Here is a 23565-nt window from a genome sequence, read left to right as displayed (position 1 = left end):
TCCTTCTGCATGCAGCAAGCAATAAAGATCCCTCTGGGAGGGCTACCTTCTCCAAACCAGTATGAGAAAATAGCCCTTATCACCAGAGACTTACAATTGAAGGCTGCAATGGACCTGAATAAACACACTTTAATGAAGTAACTCATATCTTCCACCTGTTTTACACCCCCTCGCCAATATATCTCTTAGTGACTTCCCTAGAAACGTTTACCACTTTAGCTAGATTTTCTTTGTCCTGTCACTTTTCTCAAATTTATCACTCTTTGTCTAAGAAGTATAAAAGCATCTTGTTTGGGGCACTTCAGACTTCACTCTCTTGTAAAGATCCCCATATACACACAAAACTAATATAATTTGTAACTTGTCTCTTGTTAATCTGCCTGGTGTCAATCTGGTTTCCAGATCCTGCTGAAGAGCCCACTGAGGGCTAAAATGGGGGCTGGAGGTGATCTCTGGCTGCCCTACACACTCATATGTGGGAGCTAAAAAAGTTCATTTCATGGAGGTAGAGAGTAGGACGATAGATACCAAAGGCTGAGAAGGGTGTATGGATGGGAGAGGGAGATAAAGGGAGGTTAGTGGGTACAAACATGCAATGAAATAGAAATAAGTTCTTTTGTTCAATAACAGAGTAGGGTGACTATAGTTAGCAATAATTTATCGTATATTTCAAAATAACCAGAAGAGTGGACTTGAAATGTTCCCAACACACAGAAACGATAAATGCTAAAGGCAATGAATGAAATACCCTAAATACCCTGACTTGCTCACTATTCATTCTATGCATGTAACAAAATATCACACCCACCCCATAAATATGTACAAATATGTATCAATAAAAAAGAATGCTTCCTTAAAAAAAACACTTTACTTAGAAAAATACTTTCACTTTATTATTTCATTTTATAAGTCAAGACAACACAGGGAATGAAGAAAGAGAAGTTCTGTGCCCACAGTGATGATAACCACATTTAGTTTAAAAAACAACCTGAAGGTGTAAGTAATGCAGTTATATTAATTAAAGGTAATAAAGCCTAAAGTTGCTAGTTAAGAGTTTAAGGCTGGCAGAAGAACTCTAGGAAAGCTTGGTACTCTCTCTATTTAAAGCAAGAGTAAGCTAATTAACTGAAAGCTTAGCTTTATCAACATCTTTAAATTTCACGCTGATCTTGGTTATAGAAGTTATCCCATGGGTTACTGTATATGTCTGCTTTGACTTCTAAGACAAGCTTTACGACAGGCTGTAAGAAAGGCAAACAGCATTATAATAGGCACCTAAATTTGGCATAATTATATTTTAAAATAACCATTTAAAAATATCTCATGGATATTCTCTTAGAGTAACTATGCTGGCTAAAGAGAAAATCTAATATTTACATTCTTAGGAAAATTAAAGTTGGCTGCACTGAGCTGTATTAGTAAGTTCTCATAGCAGAAATAAAAATTTGATAGCTTAGCTACATAAACTAAGCATATTTTATAAAATAAATACTGCTTGAATTATGGGCAATAACTAAATTCATAAATGATCAATTTACAGAACCACTACTTCGTATGATGTTAACATTACTCATGTGCCTAACTAATTAGGCCTAGCAGTCTTTTCTGGCTCTTGATTTACACAGCTGAAACAAAATGTTCTATTAAACAAAAACTAACATTATCAGTGATTTTTAAGGAAAAAAATATTTTGATTCTATTCTTTTTATAAACTATTTCAGGAGAAGAAACCACAGAGGAGCTCTGCCTTATCATTTGGAGTGCTTCAGGTATTGAATCTAGCTTTGAATCTAAATGCGAAAATTGAGGACTGCTTCCCCCTATATGGTAAGCATTTCCTTGAAAGGGACAAATTTCAGAATTTCTATAGGCAGATCAATTTTACTTCCTCCATAGAAAACCTTAAAACATTACATATTTTTAATAGAGTTATTTTAATCTTTCCCTCCCATTTAAATCTTAAGCAGCATCGTCTGAATAAAAATGCTCAGTTGCATGCCTCTATACTGCCCCTCTAGAGAAAGAGTGCAAACTTAAACATGTCTCATGATCCTTGTCAATTCATGATGAAGAAAAAAGATGAGGTTAACTTTGCTCTGTGTCATCTCTCCTGTTTGGGTAGCTGGACACAGAGGCGTATAATGGAGTAATACCAAGGGATCAGTTGCCTAGTTCTGAAGAGTTCAATGTGCAGCTGATGTTGTGCTGATTTCTAGTGACCCAAGAGGCTAAACCACTATCCTTCTGGTACTGAATTAGAGAATCTGCTAGCTTATATTGTCTACACAAAGGACATGATTTTGTGTATTATACTAATTAGCTTTGGTATGTTAAATTATTTCATTTTATTTAATTATTCTTCAGCTAAACATGCAGGTAGAAACAAAGCTTAGAGTATGTAGGATAAATAATAATACTTTAAAGTTTATGCCATGTTTCTCATCTAAGAATCTCTATAAGAATGATATTTTTAGTCAATCCTGTTATCTTTTTCAGCTATATAAAAGGCAGAGTTACCTATTTCTTGAGATGGTAGGACATTATTATTTGTTTGGGGTTTTTCTGTCCTTTGGAAAAATTTCAATACTGCATGGTACTTCAAAAGCCATTAAACTGTAAAATCTATGCAGTTTAGATGTAAGAGATAATTAAGTCTAGAATCCTCCATGGTATTAATAGTGTTTGACAGGTTGCAGGGAATCAGTAAATGTTAGATAGCTGTAAGGTGGATGGATAGGCAGGAGAGAAGCAGATAGTAAGCAGACTCCTTGGAGTAGTCCTACCCTTCATGATGGTCATATGGCCATATGTTAACAGCGTCAATCACAGTCAGAACAGCAAGAGAGTATAACTACCAGTTCCATAATGAAAATTCTCTGTGTGGTCTCTGTGCAAATGTACTTAGGGCAGAGCTTCCCTCCAACATACTATGACACATATTTTCCACAAAGAGATTACAGGTATGCTGAAAATAGTGCCCTCCTCAGCCTTTGGGGTGGCAAGGAAAGGCCAGACACAGGAATCTGCAGCTAGGTCCCCTTTTCATTTAGGCTGGACCAATATTCTCATTTTTTGTGAGTGAAAAACATTGGGAAGGATGGGTCTAGAGTATTGGGATTACAGCCCTAGTGGGGAATGGATTGAAGAGAGAAGAGAGTAAAAATAGGAATATATCAGTGGCTACCAGAAGGGAACTTCCCAATGCTATTTTCTTTCTCAAATATTCTGGTCTTCGGTATGTTTTTTGTATGCCCAATGTCCATTGTTTACCTAAAATAGTAGTTCAGTAAAGAAAGCTCTCTCTCTCTCTCTCCCTCTTTTAAAGCCCTTGTTTCTAAACAAATCTTCCTTGTTCGGATACTGGGTAAAAATTTTAAAAATGATGAGGAGCCATTTTGGGAGAGAATCAGTAAAATGTATTTGAAGGATGTGAGGAAAATAGATCCTTGGGGAGGTAGGAATTGACGACAAAGTGACAAATCAGGAAACAGTAATAGGATCATGGTGAAGTTAGAAAACTGCAGAACAAACGAACTTTCCATATGACTTAATGAGACAGCACAAAGTGGTTTAGGAAAAGACTGTGCTTAGATACACAGCTTGTGCCTAAGGACTCAAATTACTTAATTAACAAAAGGAACAAATAAGTATTTCTTCTTTTTTTCATCTGTCACAAATTGGTTAAACTTTCCCATTATGACTAATACAAAGTTGAATAAACACATTTGACCTAACTAAATATTGAATGCTGGCAGGGTACTAACCACTAAATGGCAGTTTGGGTACAAATCATCCATCATCATTTTTTATTTTATTTTAAATTTCATTTGGGCTAATATATTAGAGATGTGACCATAGAGTATAAATCTGTAACCCAGGAAGGAAGACAGTTTTTCAGAAAAGAAACATTAATAAAGGCAAATCTGCTCTCTTTCTTCAAGCTTCACCGAAAACACAGGACATGACTTTAAAGTCATTACTTCAAACTGGGAATTCATTAACAATTTTCTCCCATTTGCCAACTGGAAAACTGCAAGGTTTTTTTTGTTTGTTTGTTTGTTTTGTTTTGTTTTTTTTTGTTTTTTTTACCATGGTTAGGTAGAGGATATTTTTAGAATTTTAAAATATTTTCTTCATAAGCTCTAAAACTTAAATCAAAGTAAGGTCAAGGCATAACACAGAATCCTTAAAGCCCACATATCCAAATTAATTTAAAAAATACTCCCTGATATTCCATATGGTATTGAATAGCATGGGCTTTGGAGTTAAGACACACTAAGGTTTGAATACTGGTTGTGCCATTTCTGTGTGTCTATAGAGGCCATATACTTAAACTTTGAGAGCTCTGGTTCCCTCAACTATAATAGCTAAGATACAATATTTCTCTCTCGGGTGGTTTTGAGTATTGAGATAATATATGAAAGAGTGCCTGGCATGTGACAGGCATGCAATAAATAGTGGCTCTTATTTCTTTAAAAAGGATTTAATGTTTAAGATACAACTTAAAGAGATGAAGATTTGTTATTTAATTCTGTATACATAATTATTAGACAATGATGATTATAATAACTTTGATTTACAATTAATAAGCTCTTATTCATCTTGTGTATCTTTGTTCCACTTCTTATTGCTTTTATTTTGTCATGATGTTATTTTTCCTTGCTATGTAAGTCTGTAGAGAAATAATTCATTTAAAGATCTTCACATTTACCATTCTCTCAAAGAATGGAATTGGAGGTTGGGAATAAGAAACAAGAATTCTATATGAGTTAGTGATACATGTAAAAATTAAAATGGAAAAATGTGATTTTATAACTACAAAAGATTATGAGTTGTATTTCAATTAACATAGGGCATTCATCTAATATAATGAAAATAGAAAAAACCTGACAAGATCTAAGCAGAATTCTAGAAGGTATGATGCTATTTTTGTTGCACATTTTCCACTATTTATGAAGTAATTTTGGGGGGGGTTAATGTACTTTTTTCCTTAGATTACTTACTCTTTGTCCTTTAGGACCTTGACTCCCAGGTGGTCCTCTTGCCCCCACATGACCCTATATGTTGTAAATTTAAAAGTCAGTTGTAGAATTCACAAGAATACTATCAGAATAATAGCCATAATCTTTCTTATAACATATATCCTTCTCCCAGGACATTTTTACAATTGATTAGTCTTCCTTAAAAATATGCTTTAATCATACTGCCCTCTACCAATATTCTGCTTTTGAAATATTCTACTATTTGGACAAATTTAATGTCTGGGTGTTTACACCCTGAACAAAAAATGGAGAAGCTTTTAATATTCACTGACCAAGTCATTTTCAGAAGCAACACATATGGAGTGATGGAGGAAGGAGATATCCATTGAGCTAGACAGACCAGTCTACTCTGCCTGGCCCATCAAAAAAGCAATGGCTATCATGGTAATATTTCTTTACTATTATTCTAGATATTTATGCCAATCCCATCACATAAAAATAGTTTTTCTGTTATAAAAATGCCACAAAATGTTCCAAATTACTATGCTATAAAAATAGCCTGCAATGGAGATTAAATTGCTATTTATTATTAAGTCAATTATAATGAATTATTTTTATAGCTATAGTCTTTAAGACTCAACTGGAAAACAAAATTTATTTATCTATTAACCCAAGGTAGATAAAAATGAAGTAAACTTTAGTATTTCAAATTTATTTATTATTTTATGTGACTAAAGATATTAGTAACTGTTCTTGAGACTACTCTTCCTAATTTTAAAAGCCAACAACGTATTTGCAAATATACTAGAAAATCGGGCTTATTTTTAAAACAGAAGCTTTACAAATAATAAGTCTTCACTGATAAGAAAAGTTCTGCTCAAGGGATCCTAAAGGCCGATCTTGTTCATATTTTAAGTTCACAATAGCTGTCAGATTCTGATAAGCAAAATTAATTTAGGGGAAACATTTCATTATCTTTTTGTAAACAAATGGAATATTTTCAATACTACGATTTTTGTTTAATAAATACATATTTTTATGAATTTTGTCTGGTTGTGATAATATTTACAAATTTCTGAGAAAAATATGTTGAAGCTTACACTTGTAATTTGTTTATCCAATTGGTCTCACTTCTAATCTTAATAATCCTGTTTCCTTATATGTGGTTATTCAAAAGAAACTTCAAAGCATTTTAGTTTAGGTTGCAGAACTGAAATTGATTGTATACCAAGTAGAGGTGAGGCAGTTCAAGATATCATGACAAATTCAAGAGTGTTTTGTATAGTTGGGAGAGAAGCAGTCTCCACTAGTTTACACATGATTTACTTTGAATAAAAACCAACAATAAAGCATAACAATTTATGAGTTTAAATTAAAATAAACATTCTGGAAGGAATCATAAAGTCTTTCCTGTACTTACAGGTAATCCCAATGGACCGATAGGTCCTGGAACACCAGGAGGACCTGGATATCCCTATAATTTAAGGAAAATATAAAATAAGTAAAATATTCATTACTTTAAATTATTTTCATTGAAGACAAGCCAGTAAATTATAAACAATAATAAAAAGGGATAATTTGACACAATGTTTCTTTTGTAACCAAGATATGAAAGGCCACAGGAAATATTCTGCAGATAGACCATAGAAATAAAAAAAATTTTGATGTAGTTTTATTTACATAGAAACTATATATCCATTTATTAGAAGGTTTTTGCCTAGAGAAGAAAATTGCTAGCCGGAATCACATACTACAGCCTATTTATAAGAGAACATTCATTTCATTTTTCTGAAGATCATGTTATCTTATCCATGGATATATGTTGTTATATAGGTTATGAAACTATATCCTTTTCAGAGAGGTCCAGGAGCTCTCTAATTAAGTAATGTAAATGTGTACAAATATTCTAGCATTTCAAACTTTAGAAGGACCACACACTTTATGGTATTAACACTGATTCAGAAAATGCGTTAGGAGGTAATGATTCTTGAAGTTGATTAGTCTTACAGGCATGCTAAATTTCCTAGCTGACAGCAACTGGAAATTGCATAGCTTAAAAAACAAAACAAAACAAAACACTTATAGGACTTTTCTGATAATATAGAAGTTAGTTAAAATCAATTTGTAGACAGTATTATGTGCCACCAGATCCATCACAAGGTATTTTCTGTATGGAATATCCTTTTATTGATAATAATTATTCACTCCAGTTCCTGCCATACTTAGAAAACTATTTAGTAAGTTAAAAAGATGCAACCCAAATATAAAATTTGTCAGCTATTTCCTATATTAAAAATGTAAGAGAATAAGATGAATTCTGGATTCTAAGCTCTCATATGTCAAAAAACTACATCATGACCACAAACTCATGGAAGAATGGCAATGCTGATATGTGTCATATCAACAATAGGCTGTAGAAGAATAAGTAGAACTCTAATTTTAAAAGGTGAAAGATTTATACAATCCAAAGAGAAATCACAGTATGTAGAATTCTAATTGAATTTTCTTCTTTATCTTTTTTAGCAAATTGTGGTGGTCAAATTCCTCTCCTAAAACTAGAATCATTTGACTAAGCCATCTCATTTACATGCTTTTGAGTACCTTAGTATCACATAGCATTCTGGGAGATAAACCATTTAAAAATAAAATTCTATGGGAAATTTAACATTTTTTACTCAGTTAAATTCCAGCCCAGGCAATTCCATCTCTGGAATGACTTGCTTTTATTACATTCTTTGGAAACATATTTTTCAAATCACTGAGCTCTTACCATAACACCTTTTTCTCCCTGGGGACCTAGTGGGCCTGGACTTCCACGTTCTCCCTTTTAAGAGAACAAAGAAAAAAGAGTAACATAGAGGCATATTAATTAGTCATGACTGAGCTAAGCCTAGAAAGAAAAACTGTCAGCCAGAATCATGTCTTACATGCATACATCATTCTTATTTCCAATAATTTTTAAATTTACAAATTTGGCACTTTATCTTAAAATTATTAGACTTTTAATAAAATAAAATTATCTTAAGATGTTTTTCGGAGAAAAATATTAAAGGCCTTATTAAAATGAAGAAAATAGAAATTATGGATAAACAAGACTTAAAAGTGAGCACACATCATATGTTAAAGTTTTGTAAGAAATGCTTACTATTTTATGAGACATACAAAATATGAGAATAGTGAAAGTATCAAAGCATATTAAAATGTAACAAATCTGTGTAACATTTAAGAAAGTTTTATTTTATAGTCTGCCTACCACAATTAAGTGCCATAAGAAATAAGTCTGGAAGATCATGATAATCAAATCTGTCACAGCAGCTTAAAAAGACTAAACTGATTCACATTAAAATTCTCAAGAGTATCAACATTTTAGTATAGAAGATTTAACTCAGCACAGAAATAACTAATTGGGTGAAAAAAATTATAAAGCAAAATTTTTTAACTGCACTCATATTTTGTTACATTGTTAGTAAAAAATCAATAAGTATATATTAAGTATGTAGTATTTAAGTAATTGAGAATGTAGTACATGAGAGTTAGAAGAGATATTTAAAAAACTTAACTTAGATTCTACCCTCAGTAACTGCAGACACTGCAGACATGATATTAACAGAGATGAAACAACCAGAGAGTAAGTAAATTTTGACTATGTGGTACTATTCTAAGTCCAAGAAGTGAAGAAATTAGGAAGGATGAGAGGAGTCTGTGGACTTCATAGAGGAGATGGGAATTCAGCTGAGTCCAACAGTTTGGTTTTGAAAAAACAGAGGGAAGGAGAGAGGATATTTTAGTTCAAGAAAATAGTAAGAATGGAAATAGGAACAAGCTCAAGCACAAGATGGGGAGAAAGGCAAAATGGTAACTTATTCTTCTTTTTCAAAAACTGCTTTCTTTCAAGCCTCTCATACGAGGCTTGCTCTCATGAAGTCAATTTACATAATATTTTCTAGTCAGAAATCCAGACTGTTCCATCTTTTCTCTTCAGATCACATCTTTACAATCAAAAGGGTACTCTGCCCTTTAAAAATTAGAAACCTACATGCTGTTAGCTATATTTCAATATATTTAAGCTATTCAGTATAGGTAATGTGCTAAAGTTATAAGTGATTTCTAATTAACATAAAATATCATATGAAAGTCTGCCTTTTGAATTTAGCCTAGATTTCTTCCTATAAAACAAAATAATTCTTAAAAAATTACCTTTTCACCAATGCTTCCAGTCATCCCAACTTCTCCAGGTAAGCCAACAGGTCCCTTTTAGGAAAAAAAAATAACAGAAAATACACACATATTGTATGGCTATTGTAGTGCCTGGGTCTTAAATCACCTGTAATCACTATGTTTCTTTCTAACTTATCCTAAATGTTATCTTGGAGTAAAATTCCTCCTTGTATAGCTAGGCAGTCTGTGACTTCATATCAGAATTAATTTATTCAGTCAGTCAACAAAAATATATCAGTGCCTAAAATATAACAGGCACTACGCTGGGAGGCAATGAGTTTCAAATCCACAGTCGCTGTCCATGTGGAACTGACATTCTACTAGATTGTATAAAACCCCTGAAGTTTTCATACCTGTTTGATGTGGATATATTAGTTTAAGAAATCATTTCTGTAACTACCTTTTTCGAAAGCCCCTCAATACACAAGCAGACAGACCATGCCTATCATTCATTCATCCACTCAAGAAATATTTGGTGCCTACTCTGTGCCAGGCATTGTGATGGTTGCTAAGATTTCATTACTGAGGAAGACAAATCTAGACCCTGCCCTCTTGAGGCAAAAAGTCTCATAACAGGGAGACAAAAGCAACTAAATTAAAAGTTAAATAATTATAAATTCTGACATAAGCTCATAAAGGAAACAATAATATTGCTGAAGAGGAGAATAAAAGAGAAGACCTATTTTAGCACAGATGGTCAGGGAAGACTGAGGCCTGACATTTAATATGAAATCTGAATAATAATAAAAGGCCAGCCAGCCAAAGAAGGGAGGAAGAATATTCTAGGTAGAGTAAATAGCTTGAGTAAGGAATGAATTTGATTTGCTAGAAGATGTTAAAGAAGGTAATCAGTTACACCATTTCAGAGTGAACACGTCTCAGGGTTTTTCCATCTTTGTCTTTATGGATTCTCAATTATTTCTCCTTCAAACAGTACAGAAAGCAAAAAGAATAACACAGAACAAGCTTGACAAGAACATAATCTCTTTCCTGTCTTAAATCATAAGCAGTTACTTTCTACTTTTATTTAAAGACAAATGAAACTTTTTTCAATAGCTACCATGCAAAGACCTTGCTTAGATACATTTTCATACAATAGTATACATTAGCATACAGAAAGCATTGACTCATGAAAAATGACTTGTCGTTTATCTAATGCATTGAGCATGATTTTACCCTTAAAGATCTCTATCTATCTATCTAATGATCCCATATATATAACATATATTAAGTGTTTTCTATGTGCCTGATTTAATCTTCACAACCAGCAGATATAGTAGTATTATCATGATTCCCCTTTGACAGATGAGGCAGATGAATTAAACAGTTTGCTGACGCAGATGAGGTTAAATGGTATGGATGAGTTTAAGTGGCTATTGAGAACTTGAAATGTGGTTAGTGCAAATTGACACATACTGTAAATGTAAAAGGTACCAGATTTTGAAGACTTATCATAGAAAGAATGTAAAATAGCTAATGATTGCTTACATCGATTACGTATTAAAATGATACTGATTTGATATATTGGTGTAAATGAAATATTACTAAAATCAGTTCACCTCTTTCTTTTTATCTTTTTTAATGTGGCTACTAGAAAATTTAAAATTATATATGTGGCTTATAATTTTGACTTGCATTATATGTCTATTGGACAGCTCTGATGTATACTTTTAGGCACTATGCTAATATTATTGCTTAAATCTAGTTGGAAGTGATTTAATAATTTGTTTCTGTGGTTTTTAAGTGTAAGAGACTGAACACTTTCATTCTGAGACAATCTATTATCAATGTTCATGCGCATGGAATTCACTGGTCTCACTGTGTTCTCCACCATTCTGAGACAGCTGGTTTGATAAAACGGTGAAATGGCATTTTTAAGACTCAGTTACAAGGCCAGCTAGGTGACAATACTTTGCAGGGTTGGGGCAAGACTTTCCAGAAGGCTATATATGCTCTGAATCAGTGTCCAATATATGGTGCTGTTTCTCCTATAACAAGGATTTTGGGGGCCAGGAATCAAGGGGTGGAAATGGGAGTGGTACTACTCACTATTACCCCTAGTCATCCACTAGAAAATTTTTTGTTTCTGCTCATGCTCTGCTGGACTAAAGGTCTTAGTTCCAGAGGGAGGAATGCTTCCACCAGGAGACACAACGATGATTCCACTGAACTAGAAGTTAAGACTGCCATCTGGCCACTTTGGGCTTCTTATGCCCCTGAATCAACAGGCAAAGAAGGGAGTTACTGTGTTGGCTATGTTGCTTGATTCTGCCTCCCATAGGGAAATGGGACTACTACTTCACAATGGAGGTAAAGAAGAGTGTGAATAAAATACAGGAGATCCCTTAGGGTACTTCTTAATATCACCATGCTCTGTGATTAAGGTCAATGGAAAATTACAACAACTCAGTTCAGGCAGGACTACTTACTAGTGGCCCAAATTCTTCCGGAATGAAGGTTTGGGTCACCCCATGTCTTAGTCCATCCAGGCTACTATAACAAAAATACTGCAGGCTGGGTGACTTTAACAACAAATATTTATTTCCCACAGTGTTGGAGGCTTAGAAGTCTAAGATCAAGGCACCAGTAGATTCAGTATCTAGTGAGGGCCTGCTCCCTGGTTCATAGATGGCAGAGCCCTCATGACCTAATCATCTCCCAAGGTCTACACCACCTCATACCTCACATTGGTCATTAGAATTTCAACATATGAATTTTGCAGAGGATAAAAACATTCAGTTCATAATACCCCACCAGGTACAGATACCAACTAGCTGAGGTGCTTGCTGATGGCAAACGGAATAAAGAATGGGTAGCGGAGAAGGTAGTTTTAAATACCAGCTATGGCCATGTGACCAGTTACAGAAACGAAGACTATAATTGTCATGAGTATTTCATCGTTATTTTGTCATGAATGTGTGTGTGTGTGTGTGTGTGTGTGTGTGTGTGCAGCAAATATCTTTGGTTCTTTTCTTCTCATTTCTTTTTTTCTTTTCTTTTTTTTTCTTTTTCTTGAGATGGAGTCTCACTCTGTCACCCAGCTTGGAGTGCAATGGCGCGATCCTGGCTCACAGCTACCTCTGCCTCCTGGCTTCAAGCGATTCTGCTGCCTCAGCCTCCTGAATGGCTGGGATTACAGGCGTGCACCACCATGCCTGATTAAATTTGGTATTTTCAGTAGAGACAGGGTTTCACCATTTTGGACAGGCTGGTCTTGAACTCTTGACCTCAAGTGATCTGCCCACCTCGGCCTCCCAAAGTATTGGGATTACAGGTGTAAGCCACTGCTCCTGGCCTCTCACTTCTTTATCATATAACATAAGACGTATTGACCTTATAACAGTATCTAAGTATGGTTAATTTTACATCATAGTATTTAAGTTACAGGTTATAAAGGAGAAGAGTAAACATCACTCAAGGACTTTACATCCTCTTCTGGAAAAGAGGTTAGTGAGTTTTTGGTTACGTGTAGGATAATGATATCATGTTAGGCAGAATTATGATCTTATTATTGTCTTTATTTGAAGGTTAAGTATGGTTTAAAGAGATGCATTTGGGGGTCAACTTGACAATGGGGAGGGCTGTTATGGTTAATTTTATGTGTCAAGGTCACTGGGTTATGGAGTGCTCAGATATTTGGCTAAACATTATTTCTGAGTGTATGTTGTTTCTAGGTGAGATTAACATTTAAATAGGTAAACTGACTAAAGCAGATTGCCTTTCCCAATGTGGGTGGGCACTGTCCAATCTGTTGATGATCTGAATAAAACAAAAAGGCAAAGGAAAGGAAACTTTTCTCTCCATCTGACTGCTTAGGCTGGGACATTAGTCTTCTCCTGCCTTTGAACTAGGACAGCACTGACTCCTAGTTCTCAGGCCTTTGGACTTGGAATAGAATTTAAATAATCAATGCTGTAGGTCTCAGGCCTGTGGACTCTGATAGAACTTACACTGTCAATTCTTCTGGTTCTCAGGCCTTTGAACTTGGACTGGAACTATACTGGATTTCTAGGATCTCCTGTTTGTGGAAGGAAGACTGTGAGATTTTTTTTTTAGCCCCCCACAATCATGTGAGCCAATTCTTTATAATAAATCAATCTATATCTATATCCTGTTGGTTCTGTTTCTCTGGAAAACCCTAACTAATGCTGTCAATCAAATCTGAGCAGGAAAAATGAAATAGAGCTATCTGTTGTGAGACAGTAAACAAAATAACAGAAACTGAACACAGACTAGTCAAACTATTCGGAAAAAATCATTTTTCTTTTTGAGACAGAGTCTCGCTGTGTCGCCTGGGCTGGAGTGCAGTGGTATGATCTTGGTTCACTACAACTTCAGCCTCCTGGGTTCACGCAATTCTCCTGCCTCAGCCTCCTGAGTAGCTGGGACTACAGGCACAGAGCACCATGCCCGGCTAATTTTTTGTTTTTGTTTTTAGCAGAGATGGGGTTTCACCATGTTGGCCAGGCTAGTCTCGAACTCCAGACTTCAAGTGATCCACCCGCCTTGGCCTCCCAAAGTGATAAATCCTTTTTCTAAGACATATGATCTAGGGGAGTGAATGCAGTAGGCTCGTTTAGCTTATCCCATGTGCACCAGAATAATATAACCTACAAATGTATTGTGCTTAGCCTATAGCATTTACTAAACTGAACTAGGTAAAAACATTTAAAAATCTGGAGATTTTACATATAAATACTTTATATATAAAGATTTATAAGATTATTAGCTTCAGATGACCTAGCAAAGGTAGACAAACATTCTCAAAGGCAAATATTGGACAGAACTAAGTAACTGTTGTACTGTTGAGATCCAGATGCACTCTTTACTTTGCTATTCCCTATTGTCTCTTATACATGGCCCATTTTACTTACTTATACTATCTGCCTGGTCCCAATAGGGCATCTGAGTTTTTTACTTCATGTAAGTATTAAAAGGTGCAATCAGTCAAAAGGGCATAATTGGAAGATAGAGGTTCTCACTAAAAAGTAGATAGTTCACAGGGTTCCAGCCATGCCCATTGATATCTTTAATAAAACTTAAAGTTGGAGAACATAGATTAAAAATGGTTTCCTTGCAGCCTAGGCAACATAGGGAGATCACATCTCTACAAATAATCTATACATAATAATAATAAAATTAGCTGGGTGTGGCAACACGTTCCTGTAGTCCCAGCTACTCATGAAGCTGAGGTGTGAGGATCACTTGGACTCAGGAGGTCAAGGTTGCAGTAAGCCTGAGTGACAGAGCAAGACCCTGTCTCCAAAATACATAAAAAGAAAAACATACTATTTCAGTACCTTAAAAAGTCTAACCAAAACATATGTCAAATCTGATAATACCACAAGTGTTGGCTAGAATGTAAGGAAAGAAGAACTCATACATACACAGCAGGAAATAGCAGGAAATAGTACAAATTGGTACAATCACTTTGGAGAACAATTTATTATATATAGTAAAATTGAAGATGCCCCTAACTTACAACTTAGCACTTCTAGTTGTTCACATGGAATTCTACTTTCACATGTATGTACTAGGAGACATATAGAAAGACGTTCATTGCTGTATTATTTAAGTACAAAAGTAGAATCATCGGCATTATCAGTATGGACACAGATAAACTAAAATGCATTCATACAATAAAGAAAACTCTTGAATGACCAATACTGAGAAATAAACAGAAAACCTCAACACCAGCTAAAATTAATAGACCAGATCTATATGTATCAACATGGATAAACATTTTAGGATATAATGTTGACTGAGAAAACAGCATAAATCCTTTTCAAAAGGATACATCATTATGTGTTTTGTGCAAAATTTTAAAACGCATACAATAATCTAATTTCTTACTGGCAGAAGACACATGGGAATTATATACACAACTTTAGGATAAGGGCTAATGTCTGTATATAGAGTAGTGGCTCATTATTTTTTTATTTTGAATTTCTCTGATAACTAGTTTCTCTGAGTCTGAACTTCTCTTCATTTATGTGTTCATGTTTTGGACTTTTTCTGCTTAATTCTTATCCATGTCCTTTGCTCAACTTATTTTTTCCCATTAAGATTTCCTAAATTTTCTTGATGATTTTCAGGAATTTTTATATATTTGAAGTATAAACTTCTTATTGGTTTTATTTTATTTATTCATGTTTTGGGCTTTTTCTGTGTAATTCTTATCCATGTCTTTGCTCAATTTATTTTTTCCCATTAAGATTTCCTATATTTTCTTGATGATTTTCAGGAATTTTTATATATTTAAAGTATAAACTTCTTATTGGTTTCATTTATTTATTTATTTATTTGAGATGGAGTCTTGCTCTGTCGCCCAGGCTGGAGTGCAGTGGCATGATCTCTGCTCACTGTAACCTTTGCCTCCCAGGTTCAGCTTGATCCTGCCACCTCAGCCTCCCACCTCAGCCTCCTGAGCAGCTGGGACTACAGGCATGCATCATGATGCCCAGCTAATTTTTTTGTAGTTTTTAGTAGAGACGGGGTTCCACCATGTTGGCCAAGCTGGTCTCGAACTGCTGACCTCAGGTGATCTGCCTGCCTTGGCCTTCCAAAGTGCTGGGATTACAGGCATGAGATACCGTGCCCAAACCTTATTGGTTTTAGATGTTCTAAATTCCTTCTTGTGATAAATCACCTGTGAAATTATTTTTGATATCTTTCATTGACAAGAAGTCCTTAATTTTTATGTGGCCATATCCAGTGTGGTTTTTTTTTTTTTGGCCTTATGATTTGTATTTTCTGGATCTTGTTTAAGAAAGCTTTCCTTATTTCTATGTCATTAAATAATGGGCATTCTTTTCTATTGGTGTTAACTTTTCTATCTAGAAAAGTTTCTTTAATCCATCTGGAGTTCAATTTTCACATGGTATAAGATAGGGATCCAGTTTTAATTTTTTGCATACAGGGATCTAGTTTTCCAAATACTATATATTCAATACTATTTCTTACCCACCCATTGGTTTATGGTGCCATTCTTATCTTATACATGGCTTATTTCTAAGCTTTCTAGTCTATCTTATGATGATTTGTCTGTTTTTCTCCCTTTGCAAATTTCTCTCACTCCATTTTTCTAATGTTTTTACGGCTGTCTCTACTACAGACTGAAAATAAGCATGCCAACAAAGGTTTATATCAGTGGTAAGGAATGTGAACATACAGGCTTTAAATCTATTCAGTCTTTAAGTCTATATTACTCTTTGAAACTGTCTACACACTTGGAAATAATAGATGAATTAGACAAAGATATTTAAAGCTGAGGTCTGCCAAATTTCATGGAATCTAAGATATCATGGATTGTAAGATACACCAATATTTTTTAAATCTCTGAATAGAGAAAAAAATCTCCCAAGCAATTGTAATTTACCACTGATCATGAGAAATATCTCAATTTTTAAAATGTGAAAATGTGAAAAGAAAAAATGGTATAGCAGATTGTTTCACTGTTCGAAATATTCACTGCTCCTTTCTGTGGAAGGATTATACCTCCCTATGCTACTGATGTCAGACTCGGCCATATAATTTGGAGTGCCCCTCACCATGGGAGGAATATACCCCTGCATCTTATTAATGTCATTCTTCTCTATGTAACTTCAAATAAATAGAAAGTGATATGTACCACTTTTTTTTCTAAGTCAGTTTCTTTTTTCCTTTTGCCATGAGACTAAACATGTTCCACACAGGCACTGCTCCTTAAGCCTGAGTCTCCGAATGCAGAAAACATGCAACAGAGTCACAGCCAACCCACAGTGTATAGAGTGCAAGTAAGAAATAAACTTTTATTATTGTAAACCACTAATATATTCAGGATGTTTCTTTCTGAAGCATAATTTAGCCTAAACTGACTGATGCAATATGTCCTTTTAAGCTGATATGACATGGCAATTATTAACAGGAGAAGCATGTGGTTTTCTCTAATTTTATCCCAAGTGCTAATGACCCTAAGAGATAGATGGAGCCGCAAGAAAGAGGGAGCCTGGGCCAGGCATGGTGGCTCATGCCTGTAATCCCAGCACTTTGGGAGGTTAAGGCAGGAGGATTGCTTGAAGCCAGGAGTTCAAGACCAGCCTGGGCAACAAAGTGAGACCCTATCTCTACAAAAAAAGAAAAATTAAAAATTAGCTAGGTGTGGTGGCCCGTGTCTGTAGTCCCAGCTACTCAGAGGACTGAGGCAGGAGGCTTGAGCCCAGGAGTTGGAGGCTGCAGTGGAGCTATGATTGCATCACTGCACTCCAGCCTGGGTGACACAGTGAGACCCTGTTTTATTAAAATATAAAAACAACAACAACAAAAACCAAGAGAGAGCACCCGGTTTTCTTAATCAACTTGTAGGGGAGAGCTACTTAGGAACACCTTCACCAGACAATTAACATGGGCAAAAATAACTTTCTGTTGTGTTAAAACAACATAAAATATTTAGGTTTACTTATTATGGCAGTTAGTGTTATCCTAAAAATACAGTGAATTTACGTATTAACATAAAATTGAAAAACTGTGAAATCTAACTCAATTAGTTTATTCGAAAGTTAATCTCACAGAAAAGTGCACTGAATCAATTTCCAGTTTAGTACAGTTGCAAATCAATTTCTTCAATAAATGCAAAATGAGATGAAGAAAATAAAATTAAGCATATTTATTTGTTCATGTAACAGATCCTGTGCAAGATTTAGCTGGAGAGGATATAGAGATGAGTAAAATATACTAAGGAGTTCAAAATCCAGTAAATTGGAATAAGGTAAACGTATACTTTCTAAAAGTTAATGGAAGAAGAAGTAAAATAATATCTAACACAAAGGCAGAAGAGATTATATCTGGTTGAAAACATGAGAAAGGACTTTACAGAGAAGGCAGCATCTCAGGTATGGTTACATGTTGACATGATGAAATGTTGAAAGTGTATTCCAAGAAGAGGGAACGTTTTGAGCTAAAGATGGGAGGGAGCAAATGATAGAACATTTGCAAACACAAAGTTAATCCACATTGTCTGGGATACAGAATACGTGTAGGGGAATAGGCTGGGATAGATACATTGGTTATATACTATAAAGGGCTTTGAATACCAAGTGAGAAATTTGTGTTTGTGGTATCTGCAGAAAAGTGTGTGCTTGTAGAAGAATCACTATTGGTTTTCAGGAAAGGAGGAATGTAATCATATCTAGACTTGAATGGGTGGTAATTTAACATCACTGTGTTTAATGTGTAGAAATGGGAAAAATAGAAAATAGGACAAACAAATCATTATAATAGTCCAGATTAAATGTAATGACTGGTATGAGGACAATATCATCATTAAAAAAAACAGTAAGCTCAGGAGAAAAGCCACTGTTAGAGGAAAAGTGATGAAGTAAGTCAACAGACAGTTGTACTTGTAAAGAGACTATCTTGAAATACTGATTTGTGTCCCCATAGAACAATCAATTGTTGAAAATAATAAGAATGATGTAGTAAGTACGCTGATGATAAACCAGGAACAAGAAAAGAATCTAATGAAGATTCATTGGAGGCAAGAGGTAGAAAAAAAAAACAAAAACAAAAGAAAGAGTCACAAAAGAAAGAGTCAAATAGTCTTGTTCCAAGATGGCCAAATAGGAAGAGCTCTGATCTGCACCTCTCAGCATGATCTGCATTTCCAACTGAGGTACCTGGCTCATCTCATTGGGACTGGTTGGACAGTGGGTGCAGCCCGTGGAGGGTGAACCAAATCAGGGTGGGACATCGCCTCACCTGGGAAGTGCAAAGGGTCGGGGGATTTCCCTTTCCTAGCCAAGGGAAGCCGTGACAGAATACACCTGGAAAATCGGGACACTCCTGCCCAAATACTGCAGTTTTCCAACAGTCTTGGCAAATGGCACACCAGGAGATTATATCCTGTGCATGGCTTGGCAGGTCCCATGCCCATGGAGCCTTGCTCACTGCTAGAGCAGCAGTCTGAGATCGACCTGTGAGGCAGCAGCCTGGCAGGGGGAGGGGCATCTGCCATTGCTGAGGCTTCAGTAGGTAAACAAAGTGGCCAAGTATACAGACAGGTGCCCCTCTGGGATGAAGCTTCCAGAGGAAGGATCAGGCAGCAATATTTGCTGTTCTGCAGCCTCCACTGGTGATACCCAGGCAAACATGGTCTGGAGTGGACCTCCAGCAAACTCCAACAGACCTGCAGCTGAGGGACCTGACTCTTAGAAGGAAAACTAACAAACAGAAAGGAATAGCATCAACATCAACAAAAAGGACATCCACACAAAAACCCCACCTGTAGGTCACCATCATCAAAGACCAAAGGTAGATAAAACCACAAAGATGGGGAGAAACCAGAGCAGAAAAGCTAAAAATTCTACAGAGTGCCTCTTCCCCTCCAAAGGATCACAGCTCCTCAGCAGCAACTGAACAAAGCTGGGCAGAGAATGACTTTGATGAGCTGATAGAAGTAGGCTTCAGAAAGTCAGTAATAACAAACTTCTCCGAGCTAAAGGAGGATGTTGGAACTCATTGCAAGGAAGCTAAAAACCTTGAAAAATGATTAGATGAATGGCTAACTAGAATAAACAATGTAGAGAAGACCTTAAGTGACCTGAGGGAGCTGAAAACCATGGCATGAGAACTACGTGATGCATGCACAAGCTTCAATAGCTGACTCGATCTAGTGGAAGAAAGAGTATCAGTGATTGAAGATCAAATTAATGAAATAAAGCAAGAGGAGAAGTTTAGAGAAAAAATAATAAAAAGAAACGAACAAAGCCGCCAAGAAATATGGGATTATGTGAAAAGACCAAATCTACATTTGATTGGTGTACCTGAAAGTGATGGGGAGAATGGAACCAAGTTGGAAAACACGCTTCAGGGTATTATCCATGAGAACTTCCCCAACCTAGCAAGGTAGGCCAACATTCAAATTCAGGAAATACAGAGAATGCCACAAAGATACTCCTCGAGAAGAGCAACTCCAAGACACACAATTGTCAGATTCACCAAGGTTGAAATGAAGGAAAAAATGTTAAGGGCAGCCAGAGAGAAAGATCAGGTTAACCACAAAGGGAAGCCCATCAGACTAAGAGCAGATCTCTTGGCAGAAACTCTACAAGCCAGAAGAGAGTGGGGGCCAATATTCAACATTCTTAAAGAAAAGAATTTTCCACCCAGAATTTCATATCCAGCCAAACTAAGTAAGCTTCATAGGTGAAGGAGAAATAAAATCCTTTACAGACAAGCAAATGCTGAGAGATTTTGTCACCACCAGGCCTGTCTTACAAGAACTGAAGGAAGCACTAAACATGGAAAGGAATAACTGGTACCAGCTGCTGCAAAAAACATGCCAAATTGTAAAGACCATCGATGCTAGGAAGAAACTGCATCAACTAACGGGCAAAATAACCAGCTAACATCATAATGACAGGATCAAATTCACACATAACAATACTAACCTTAAATGTAAATGGGCTAAATGCCCCAATTAAAAGACACAGACTGGCAAATTGGATAAAGAGTCAAGACCCATCAGTGTGCTGTATTCAGGAGACCCATCTCACATGCAGAGATACACATAGGCTCAAAATAAATGGATGGAGGAAGATCTACCAAGCAAACGGAGAACAAAAAAAAAGCAGGGGTTGTAATCTTAGTCTCTGATGAAACAGACTTTAAACCAACAAAGATCAAAAGAGACAAAGAAGGCCATTACATAATGGTAAAGGGATCAATTCCACAAGAAGAGCTAACTATCCTAAATATATATGCAACCAATACAAGAGCACCCAGATTCATAAAGCAAGTCCTTAGAGATCTACAAACAGACTTAGACTCCAACACAATAATAATGGGAAAATTTAACACTCCACTGTCAATATTAGACAGATCAATGAGACAGAAGGTTAAAAAGGATATCCAGGACTTGAACTCAGCTCTGCACCAAGTGGATCTAATAGACATCTACAGGACTCTGCACCCCAGATTAACAGAATATACAGTCTTCTCAGCAACACATCACACTTATTCCAAAATTGACCACATAGTTGGAAGTAAAGCACTCCTCAGCAAATGTAAAAGAACAGAAATCGCAATAAACTCTCTCTCAGACCACAGTGCAATCAAATTAGAACTCAGGATTAAGAAACTCACTCAAAACTGCACAACTACATGGAAACTGAACAACCACCTCCTGAATGACTACTGGGTAGACAACAAAATGAAAGCAGAAATAAAGATGTTCTTTGAAACCAATGAGAACAAAGACACAACGTACCAGAATCTCTGGGACATATTAAAAGCAGTGTGTAGAGGGAAATTTACAGCACTAAATGCCCATAAGAGGAAGCAGGAAAGACCTAAAATTAATACCCTAACATAACAATTGAAAGAACTATAGAAGCAAGGGCAAACAAATTCAAAAGCTAGCAGAAGGCAAGAAATAACTAATATCAGAGCAGAATGAAGGAGATAGAGACACAAAAACCCTTCAAAAAATCAATGAATCCATGAGCTGGTTTTTTGAAATGATCAAAAAAATTGATAGACCGCTAGCAAGACTAATAAAGAAGAAAAGAGAGAAGAATCAAACAGACGCAATAAAAAATGATAAAGGAGATATCACCACAGATCCCACAGAAATACAAACTACCATCAGAGAATACTATAAACACCTCTAGGCAAATAAACTAGAAAATCTAGAAGAAATTGATAAATTCCTGGACACATACACCCTCCCAAGACTAAACCAGGAAGAAGTTGAATCTGTAAATAGGCCAATAACAAGTTCTGAAATTGAGGCAATAATTAATAGCCTACCAACCAAAAAAAGTCAAGGACCAGACGGATTCACAGCCAAATTCTACCAGAGGAACAAAGAGGAGCTGATACCATTCCTTCTGAAACTATTCCAAGCAATAGAAAAAGAGGGACTCCTCCTTAACTTATTTTATGAGGCCAGTATCATCCTGATACAAAAGCCTGGCAGAGACACAACAAAAAAAGAGAATTTTAGACCAATATCCCTGATGAACATTGATGCAAAAATCCTCAATAAAATACCTTCAAACTGAATCCAGCAGCACATCAAAAATCTTATCCACCATTGCCAAGTTGGCTTCATCCCTGGGATGCAAGGCTGGTTCAACATACACAAATCAATAAACGTAATCCATCACATAAACAGAACCAACAACAAAAACCACATGATTATCTCAATAGATGCAGAAAAGGCCTTTGACAAAACTCAACAGTGCTTCATGCTAAAAACTCTCAATAAATTAGGTATTCATGGGACGTATCTCAAAATAATAAGAGCTATTTATGACAAACCCACAGCCAATATCATACTGAATAGGCAAAAACTGGAAGAATTCCCTTTGAAAACTGGCACAAGACAGAGATGCCCTCTCTCACACTCTTATTCAGCATAGTGTTGGAAGTTCTGGTCAGGGCAATCAGGCAAGAGAAAGAAATAAAGGGTATTCAATTAGGAAAAGAGGAAGTCAAATTGTCCCTGTTTGCAGACGACATGATTGTATACTTAGAAAACTCCATCGTCTCAGCCCCAAATCTCCTTAAGCTGATAAGCAACTTCAGCAAAGTCTCAGGATACAAAATCATTGTGCAAAAATCACAAGCATTCCTATACACCAATAACAGACAAACAGAGAGCCAAATCATGAGTGAACTCCCATTCACAATTGCTTCAAAGAGAATAAAATACCTAGGAATCCAACTTACAAGGGATGTGAAGGACCTCTTCAAGGAGAACTACAAACCACTGAACAATGAAATAAAAGAGGACACAAACAAATGGAAGAACATTCCATGCTCATGGACAGGAAGAATCAATATCATGGTAATGGCCATACTGTCCAAGGTAATTTATAGATTCAATGCCATCCCCATCAAGCTACCAATGACTTTCTTCATGGAATTGGAAAAAACTACTTTAAAGTTCATATGGAACCAAAGAAGAGCCCACATTGTGAAGACAATCCTAAGCAAAAAGAACACAGCTGGAGGCATCACGCTACCTGACTTCAAACTATACTACAAGGCTACAGTAACCAAAACAGCATGGTACTGGTACCAAAACAGAGATATAGACTAATGGAACAGAACAGAGACCTCAGAAATAACACCACACATCTACAACCATCTGATCTTTGACAAACCTGACAAAAACAAGAAATGTGGAAAGGATTCCCTATTTAATAAATGGTGCTGGGAAAACTGGCTAGCCATATGTAGAAAGCTGAAACTGGATCCCTTCCTTACACCTTATACAAAAAGTAATTCAAGATGGATTAAAGACTTAAATGTTAGACCTGAACCATAAAAACCCTAGAAGAAAACCTAAGCAATACCATTCAGGACATAGGCATGGGCAAGG

At 35.9% G+C, this 23565-nt stretch overlaps 1 protein-coding gene across 2 annotated transcripts in view; it reads right to left on the bottom strand.

Moving 5' to 3' along the window:
• Positions 1-23565, bottom strand: part of COL24A1 (collagen type XXIV alpha 1 chain) — a 417618-nt gene that overhangs the window by 168883 nt on the left and 225170 nt on the right. For both annotated transcript variants that reach the window (XM_063697321.1, XM_019023728.4), the window contains 4 exons: positions 9180-9233; positions 7753-7806; positions 6403-6456; positions 5004-5057 (listed from right to left, as the gene is read on the bottom strand). In XM_063697321.1, coding sequence (XP_063553391.1) covers positions 5004-5057; positions 6403-6456; positions 7753-7806; positions 9180-9233 — 216 coding nt within the window. The remainder of the gene's footprint in view (positions 1-5003; positions 5058-6402; positions 6457-7752; positions 7807-9179; positions 9234-23565) is intronic.

The sequence above is a fragment of the Gorilla gorilla genome, chromosome 1 (genome assembly GCF_029281585.2).
Source record: "Gorilla gorilla gorilla isolate KB3781 chromosome 1, NHGRI_mGorGor1-v2.1_pri, whole genome shotgun sequence".
NCBI classification, from domain to species: Eukaryota; Metazoa; Chordata; class Mammalia; order Primates; family Hominidae; genus Gorilla; species Gorilla gorilla.
This window is presented reverse-complemented; position numbering and strand designations above follow the sequence as displayed.